This window comes from Frankliniella occidentalis, unplaced genomic scaffold, assembly GCF_000697945.3.
Source record: "Frankliniella occidentalis isolate FOCC.00 unplaced genomic scaffold, Focc_3.1 Scaffold28, whole genome shotgun sequence".
Lineage (NCBI taxonomy): Eukaryota > Metazoa > Arthropoda > Insecta > Thysanoptera > Thripidae > Frankliniella > Frankliniella occidentalis.
Genome location: NW_026267158.1, coordinates 92,951 through 101,562, shown reverse-complemented (window position 1 = coordinate 101,562; position 8,612 = coordinate 92,951). Strand labels below are relative to the sequence as shown.

The following is an 8,612-nucleotide window of genomic DNA, read 5'->3' as shown; positions in this document are numbered from 1 at the left end:
TTGGGTCGTGGAGGAGGGAGTGGTACCCAGTGGCACCCTTACTATTGAGGTAGGTTCCGGCCGATGCGGTGGGGCGGTGGTGCCAGCCGAGTAGAGAATAGCTGACATAACTCCTTCCCGCCGAACCATCTTCAACCTCAGTAAAGTGGGGTTTTTGTGAGAGGCGGTAGGAGGGGATAGGAGATGGGTCGGAGAGGGACGAGAGAGAGGGGCGGGGCTTGAATTGGCGGACTGCCGTGCCGAGTCCAAGGACGCGGTATTGTTTTAATTTTAAAACTGCTGTTGGGACGAGTCGGGGAACCGAGCAATAAGTTAGTCGCCACTTGTCTGTGCTGTCTGATCTCTGGGGATGGTAGCAGACTGTGCGCCAAAGCCTCAGGGACGAGGGAAACTCCTAATTTCATGTAGCGATCTGCGTCATCACTTTTTTTTTTCGACCGTGAGAAAGAGGCAAAAAGGTGGGCTTGTCGACAGCGAGTACGCAGCCAGCGCGTCAACTGAGCATCTCCGTTTCTTCATTCGCCGCGAACGCACATAAAGTTTGAGAGGTTTGCAGAGCCGGGCCTGTCTCTCCCCACCCGCCCCCCACTCATCAGCTGATTATGGCTGATTATACCCGGCACCGATCACCGTGCACGCAAGTGAGCGGTGTGCGGAAAGTGCCGTGAGAGTGACAGAGATGTGTTGATCTACAGTCTCTTTCAGGCGGCCCTCTTCGTCCCTCCCTCACCCCCCTCACCGGCTGCAGGCTCAGGCTGCAGCAGCGGCAGGAGAGGAGGAGGAGCAGCAGCAGCAGCAGCACCCAGCAGTAGCAGTACAGTACGCACTGCCGCGTCGAGGCGCCGAGGCGACTCTTTGGATGAAAATCATCGAGTGATCCCGGGCCAACAAAGCCAGAAGTCTTGCCAGCTCGCCAGGATCCTTCCGAGCCATGTCATCCCCTCAGGCCGAGGCCGCGCGCGCCAGCGTCCTGGTACGTCCTCTGGCTTAAGCCCCTTGTGTGCTGTCACCCGAGATCGGGGAGGGAGGTGCGAACCCGTTCCGACGCTATGTCACACTTTGCAGGTTAGGAGACCCATTGACTGACGCGTCTGGTGGATAAGTAAGGGGCGGAAGTTTTGTAATCGCGAGTCGCGTGCCCGTCCTTTGATGATTTGCAACGACGCGCGTGTACTTAAAACTGTGGCGGTTTCGAGGCACTATTCATTCGGGTTTCACGGTTCTTTGGGATTTCTTTCAGGCCGATTCGTCCTTTCTGTGAAGGCGACGGGTGACGCTCCGCTGTGAGCAAGTGTGTGTCTTGTCAGCGCCAGGTTCCGCTCCCGAGATTATGTAATGGGACGCCGATAACGCGATTATAGCACTTTTTCTTAATTCTGTTTGGTCAAGGTCACTAGCCTAGATTTTCTACGTGGATCTGTTGGCTCGAAATTTCGCTGTTGTTTTGAGTTTTGGCCTTGTCCTACATTTTATTATTTATTTAATTTGAATTCAGTTTACAAATGATTACAAAGTTTTTGCGTTTTGACACCAAGTCAAGCTAACACAGTCGGCTAAAATTAACTTTTTAACTGACTGAATCTTCCCTGCATCAGTTTTAAGGTGAAAGTTGTGCATTGCTGAACGCCCATGGAAGTGGGCAGCTTCAAGCTTCAAGAAAATACCCTGATATAGACGAAAAGATGCATAGCTCACTGGTACGCCCCTTTCAAGTTTTATTTTGAATGCGTAGACTAGCTTAGGTAGATGTAACATTGATTCAAGTTGAGTGGTGGAGGTAGATATCATTATATTGAGTGACAATTATTCATAACAACCTTAATTGTACGTATTTCAATTTTTTATCACTAACACATTGTTTTGTGTGATATTATTACATGATTTTAACCACAATAAATTTTAATAATTTGGTTTTCTATTGTCTTAATGCGGAAATTTAGAAACAATATAATGAGATAGGATTGTGGATTGTGTAGTGTTTGAGCATGAATTTCAAATGGTCCTTTTCCAGATATTTAAGCGTAAAACTGCATGGTATTATACAATAATTCAGCCAGTGTAGAATGTAGATATTTTATTTTGTTGAAAGTTGTGCACGTTTTTCTTTTTCCGGTTTAATATTTTTGAATAGATTGTTTTTGTTGTTGTTGTACACACTGAACTGTATCATAATATACAAACTTTACTTGGATATTTTTGCCAACAGAATTTACCGCTTCTTGTTGGGGCTGGAGTGATTGTTGCAAGTGCTATCATCGTTGCCTTATGGTCTGCAACAAAGAAGAAAAAGCTCGTTGCTCTAGTAGATCCGGCTCAGAAGATTGCCATTCCCCTGATTGAGAAGGAAGAACTAAGTCATGACACAAGAAGGTTCAGATTTCAATTACCATCCAAAAAGCATTGCTTGGGTAAATTCTGAATAGTTTGTTTATTTTGCTGTCAAAAATGAATTTTTTAGGGAAGTCTAAATGTATTCCCTGTTTCTATCTAGGTCTGCCTATTGGCCAGCATATAAATATTTCAGCATCAATCAATGGTGAGCCATGTATTCGGTCTTACACACCAGTAAGCAGTGATGAAGATTTGGGGTACATGGATCTTGTTGTTAAGGTACAGTACATAGTTATTGCATTTGGATCCGGCTGACTGTTACCGTACTTTAATTACAAACTCATTTTTGCTCTGACAGGTCTACTTTAAAAATGTTCATCCTAAATTCCCCAATGGTGGAAAGATGAGCCAACATCTAAATGACTTAAAAATTGGCGACACCATTGATATTCGTGGCCCCACTGGTCGTCTCCAGTATTTAGGTCGTGGACAGTTCTCAATCAAAGCTTTAAGAAATGCTCCACCAACTATTGTGAAAGTCAAAAAAGTTGCAATGATTGCTGGTAATTTAATTTTATAATTTACTTGCTATCAAACTATTGGACTTGATAAAACTTAATTATGTTTTATATGTTCTTAATTTTTTAGGTGGTACTGGTATTACTCCAATGCTTCAGCTTGTAAGGAGTGTGATGAGGGACACATCTGATTCAACTGAGCTTGCTCTGTTGTTTGCTAATCAAACTGAAAAAGACATTTTACTCCGAGAGGAACTTGAACAAGCCGCTGCTGATTCAAATGGACGATTTAAGCTGTGGTACACAGTAGACTCACCCTCTGAAGGTATACTCTACATATTTTCTTTTAATTGAAAAAATAATAACAAATAATCACAAATATATCAAGTGGCTGGCTGCTGTAAATTGTGCTTCCTTCCCAGTTATGCTACATAACAAATCTTTACTTTTTCAGGATGGAAATACAGCAAAGGATTTGTCAGTGCTGAAATGATTAGTGGTCATCTATTCCCCCCTTCATCAGACACCCTTGTGTTAATGTGTGGGCCTCCGCCCATGATTAACTTTGCCTGTGTGCCAAACCTGGATAAGCTTGGCTATGATGCCAAACTTAGATTTGCATATTAGAACTTTGTTTGACAAATATTAGAACTTTTAAAAATATGCCGGTTTTTGTTTGTTGTGTTTGTAAAGGAGAGGTCAACTGTATGTACCAATTGTACATAAAGTTTAAACTACATATGTCATTTCCAATGCAAGCTGTGGTACTTTTCTCTATGTAACTGCATTTTCTGGGTAGAAAAATATCCACTAGAATGTATTGATATTTTGTTTTAAGTTTTTATTTTTAAGATTATTGAGTACTTGTACGCTTTTAAGGTTGTGTTATTGTAAACATTATGGTGTCATGTGTGACAAAGTGCATTTTGAACTTTACTTTGCATTTTGTGATAAAGCAATAAGTAATTGTATGTTTACAATCTATTTTCATTAGTTGCTAGCTTGATTTTGAGGAATGTTGCTAGCATCTTAATAAAGGTACATCTGTTTAGTATTGTGGCTTTCAATAAATACCAATATTTATTACTCCAATCTTACACATCAGTAATGCACAAATTTAATCCATGTCTGCTTCAGAGCTTTTACTTTGATCAAGCAAGTGACTTTGGTCACTATCTCTTATGGTGCTGTGAGTAGCGTCCATGGTTTCATCCTCTTCCTCATCTTCTTCAATTTCCATTTCAAACAGGCGAACTTTACAACGATTCTCAGAGAGCACCACTGCAACTTTTCTACTTCCACTAACAGCTAAACTAGATCCAACAAAATTATCAATGGTGCGTAGAGCACTTGAATCTAAAAGATTTGTCCCATCCCCTGGGGAAAGGTCATGAAATGTACTAGGATTGCCTTGAACTGTGACCGAAATACAAGATGCAAGTCTCAACGGAAACTAAAATGAAAAAAAAATTGTGCTTAGTAGAGAGTTAACTTGATGGCAAGTTCAAGCAGCAATGTAAAAAAAAAAAAAATGTACCTGAATGAAAACTGCACTTCTATCATCTCCTCTCTTTTCCAAGAAAAGAGAAAGAATGTCCGCCACATAAAACTGCATGTCATTAATTTTGAATAGTGGGCTAGACAGTTTATCTAAGGATGTATCAACAACATCTGAAATAGGGCTGATAAAAGATAGACACGTTTGCTGAATAGGTATCTGAAAACAAACATATGTTACAAGAGAACATAAAATCACTAACTACACATTCATAACAACATTTTCTCACACCATTGCTTCAGATCTTGGGATATGTGTTGGTATATCAATTATGTTGAGAGAGGTCTCATTTTTTGGATAGGCTACTACAACCCTCTTGTCAGTTCCAGTGTAAACAATGGTGATTCGGAATATCTTATTAGAATCTTTGCTACCATCAGATCCAAAGTACAATGGATTTGTAACAGCCGTATCAGGTAACCTTACAACACGCTGGAGTTTAAATGTCTGCCCTATACTCTCTGCTGGTTCCTTAAAGACAGCATCAATTGCAGAACCAAGATGGTTATGTTGTTGGACCAATGACATTTTTCTATAAAAAACAAAAACATGAAAAAACAACACATTTGTTGATAAGGGTTTTTTCAGCATGTGTGATGTAATATATAGTATTACCTAAAATGTGGTATTATCAGAGGATCTTGACTCAAAGTTGGGTTGTCAGCTAAGAGCTTGCTCCATGGATTTTTGTCTGCTTCTGGAGGAAATGAAAGCTCCTGATCAATAAGGTACTGACCAAGACGTTCTAAATTGAAGCGAGATTTTTTCCCAGGTGTACACGTTCCGGGTCTAATTGCAGATTTAGTATTTGTTTGATTTCCTTGCTCAACAGTCTGATCTATCGCAACTGTGCTATTTGTATCAGTAGATCCATCAAAATTACACAAGAACTCAGCAATAAAAGTAAGATCTTGTTGTGTTTGCTTAGTAATGTCAGCTGGAGCTAGCTCATCTGTCAAACGGAGCATTGCCTACCAAAAAGAATAAAAAAAAATAATGTAAAGCCAACTGCAAAATATTCTTTTTAAAACTGAAATGGCAATCAGTTACACACCAAAAACAACCAGCGGAAGAATGCCTTATTTTTTTTCATAGAATTGTCTATGACTTGTTGAACTTCGGTTGCTTTCACTAGAAATGCACCTGCAGCAGAGAGGGAAGCTGCAACAGTTTCCTCACTCAATCCAAGTGGAGCATAACGCTCTAGATGTCTGGCCATACCCCGCAGCTCAGTTAGATGGAAAGAAACACTTGTCCCCACACAGTGGACGTGTTTCTGTACAAATTTCTTACAGTTCAAGAGTGAGAAAGAACATAATTTAAAATCTTGTTGCCAAAATGCTGGTTTTAATAATAATGCTTTGATCAAAGAGAAAAAAGACAATACAATTTTGAATACTCACTTGAATGTTTGTGTAACTTAATTCTATTGAATGACTAAGTTTTTTCAGACCCTTTTCGGTTAGATCTCTTTGCAGGAAAAGTTCAAGTTCTGCTGATGGTACTCCCAACATCAACAAATCTAAAAAGTCAGCTGCCACTGAACCATCTGCTACAGTTGATGCATAAGATGCTAATTTTGAATCCATCTCTAGCAGAATACTTTCCCATGCTTCAGTGATGGCTTGCATGGTACTAGAAAGGTAACCTGGACATACATCAAGTCGATTAGAAACAGTTTCCTTACAAATAATCTTTTGCCTCATAAATAATGTGTACCTTGCAAACTACTTATATGGCCTTGCTTCAAAGCCAAGGTGTACAACTCTTTAGAATGAGAAGCTAACAATGGCGTCTCTAATATCACAGCCCATATTTTTCTACCATTGTTTGTTGATGTCTGAAACATGAACAACTATTAGAAAAACAAAAAAAGATGTCTGTATTCACAAATACGTATCAAAAAATTTTGAACTTACACTCTCAAGTTTCTTCTCTTCCTCAACAAATACACACATAGTTTTGAGATCATCCGATACTGCAGCATCTACTACAGACCCACATGAAACACAACCTGCTTCTTTCATATATGGTTGTAGGTCGATTACTCCACAAGGGAAGAGGCCAAAAATGCTAAGACTAAGTTTGCTACCCTCTTGGCCAACCAGTAGTATGTTTAAATTTGCCTGATCACGAATACGTTTAGTGTCTTCTAAGTTTTCTTCATTATTGATTTTATTGACCCCAAAACTTCTTGATAAAGGAGGTAGCTTGGGAAGGAATTTGCTTGCATTCTCCTGTGCAAAGAAATCAAACAGCATTTGAATTAGATTAAAGAAATCATTCGCAAGTACCAAAAGCATGGATTTAAAAAAAATCTTTTATGTCTTATATAAATCAAACATACAACACTTGGCATTCTGCTGTTGTCCTGGGCTGGATTTCCTTTGTTATCACTCTTTGCTTCCTGTTCTTGCACCCATGTGAGTGAAATTATATCTGATTGCATGTGAGAGGTATGTAATGTTTCCTTGTTCTCAACATCAATGAGAAGAACTTCCCCTTAAAATAGAAAACATATTTTAAAAAATATCATTTTCAAAAATATAGTCTGAAAACATCTTTACTTACTTGTGCTGTATGCAATAGCTATGACTTTGCCATCTGGTCTCCAGGCCATGGCTCTCACTGATGCCCCCTCCTGTGGAGGAGAAAGTGACCATACTCTTTGCCAGGATAAGCGATGCAACGCTACCTCTCCTAAGAACATGACAAACATTAATCAAATATCTCAAATAAAAAAAGGACATCTGTGAGAATGAATCAAAGAGCTTACCCTTTGTATTTGACAATGCCAGCAGATCCATTTTGTTAGACCAAAGCATGAGCTCAATTTTTAGCGCTACATGGCGCTCGTCCAGGAGGCGCATTGACCCAGACATTTTAAGACGCTGTGGTGTAGAAACAATGTCAATCTGTCCAAACTACTTCAATTTTCTCCTTAAAATAAATAAATAAATAATACTTTGTGTACTATTATGCAACATCAAAAACCAAAATTATTTAATCCATAAACACAGGTGGATGAAATTCCAGTGATAAAACAAAGTGCTTATTAATTTACTAAACAAAATTTACCTCACTTGACTTAGGTTATGTTTTATCAATCTATTTGACTTGACAACAGATAAATCAGAGTCCAGCAAGTTTGCCGCAACATGTTTTATATTTTAAAAATTTCGAGAAAAGTCTCCCTACATTTGGCATAGTCTGAAATTAACTAGAAAACATGAACACAAACTGTCACTCAGACAAAAACAAACTCAACGTCTGGCGCCGGGCGGGCGACGTATCGTACCAATAATCATATTCTTATTTGCAGGTGCACCCCTGCAGGGCTGGAGGGAGGAATTGTGCAATGCTGCATGCATGTCAATGAATGTGTGCACGGTGTGCGTGCTTGTGTTTGAGTTTTTTGAACGAACGATTCGGCTTTATCAGTAGTCACTGAAGTACGGAAGGTGGCACTTGCCTGCAGGGCCTTTGAAGAGCCTCAAACCACCGGGCGTGTTGGCAGTGACTGTGAGATACGGATAGATACTCGCGGGCCAGAGCAGAGATCCGGTCAAAATAAGATAAGGCTTGGCTCTGGTGGCGCCTAGTCCACAGTTCAATAGAATACCCCATCAAGAGCGGGTCCTCGTCGGTCGATTCGAATGATAGTAAATGTGCATCTGCCTTGTGCCCAACGGATTGTCAAGGAATACTACGCGAGCAAGGTATGCGTCACCGGGCATGGACCTAGGCGCGCTTCTTTACCGATCGCCGTTTTACTCCTGTGAGGGTGGACCAGGTGGACCGCGTGCCTGTGGGCCGACGCGACTAGACGCGCAGACGCAGCGATGCAAGTGAGTGAAAGTGCCGGCTCAGTTGATCTGGTTACCGGAGGGCCCAGTGTGTAGTCAACCTGGACCAACATGCTCGTCGGATGGGTTGCCTACCTCACGCGGCGGCGTCCGCCCCGGCGTACCCACCGTAACTACGTTGTGGTAGAGCACAGATGCCGAAAACCCTAGAGCCGTTGAACCCCCAGGCCACGCGTTGCTCCCGCCGCTGCCCCGGTCTGTGCCATTCCAGCCAGCAGGGTATGTATGCGGTGCGCCAGGCGTACTTCCCTCTTGAAGGCCGATATGATCTGATCTCGCAGTCAGAGCAGAAGGTGGAAGTGGGGCTCAGCGGAGCAAAAGGATGCAGAGCCCCCAGCC

At 41.3% G+C, this 8,612-nt stretch overlaps 3 protein-coding genes across 10 annotated transcripts in view; 2 read left to right on the top strand and 1 right to left on the bottom strand.

Moving 5' to 3' along the window:
- Positions 1-8,612, top strand: part of LOC113212914 (uncharacterized) — a 37,830-nt gene that overhangs the window by 16,044 nt on the left and 13,174 nt on the right. The gene's annotated exons all lie outside the window — the stretch shown is intronic.
- LOC113212916 (NADH-cytochrome b5 reductase 2) lies at positions 662-3,903 on the top strand. 5 transcript variants are annotated; one of them, XM_026431784.2, is made up of 7 exons: positions 662-973; positions 1,596-1,697; positions 2,207-2,408; positions 2,492-2,610; positions 2,690-2,894; positions 2,980-3,174; positions 3,304-3,903. In XM_026431784.2, the coding sequence occupies exons 2-7, from the start codon at positions 1,683-1,685 to the stop codon at positions 3,474-3,476; spliced, it is 909 nt and encodes a 302-aa protein (XP_026287569.1). In that variant the 5' UTR covers positions 662-973; positions 1,596-1,682; the 3' UTR covers positions 3,477-3,903. The 5 variants fall into 5 exon arrangements, with proteins under 5 accessions (XP_026287569.1, XP_026287568.1, XP_026287572.1 ...); XM_026431787.2 differs by having other exon boundaries at positions 952-1,065; XM_026431788.2 differs by lacking the exon at positions 662-973 and adding an exon at positions 1,048-1,102.
- Positions 3,897-8,344, bottom strand: LOC113212913 (anaphase-promoting complex subunit 4). Of its 4 annotated transcripts, XM_052265595.1 has the most exons (13): positions 7,706-8,343; positions 7,486-7,617; positions 7,184-7,347; positions 6,979-7,107; positions 6,755-6,909; positions 6,327-6,644; positions 6,127-6,247; positions 5,811-6,055; positions 5,462-5,695; positions 5,023-5,378; positions 4,639-4,939; positions 4,387-4,566; positions 3,897-4,302 (listed from the first exon to the last, which is right to left on the bottom strand). In XM_052265595.1, the coding sequence occupies exons 3-13, from the start codon at positions 7,287-7,289 to the stop codon at positions 3,967-3,969; spliced, it is 2,481 nt and encodes an 826-aa protein (XP_052121555.1). In that variant the 5' UTR covers positions 7,290-7,347; positions 7,486-7,617; positions 7,706-8,343; the 3' UTR covers positions 3,897-3,966. The 4 variants fall into 4 exon arrangements, with proteins under 4 accessions (XP_052121555.1, XP_052121556.1, XP_052121557.1 ...); XM_052265596.1 differs by lacking the exon at positions 7,486-7,617 and having other exon boundaries at positions 7,706-8,344; XM_052265597.1 differs by lacking the exon at positions 7,486-7,617 and having other exon boundaries at positions 7,184-7,298; positions 7,706-8,344.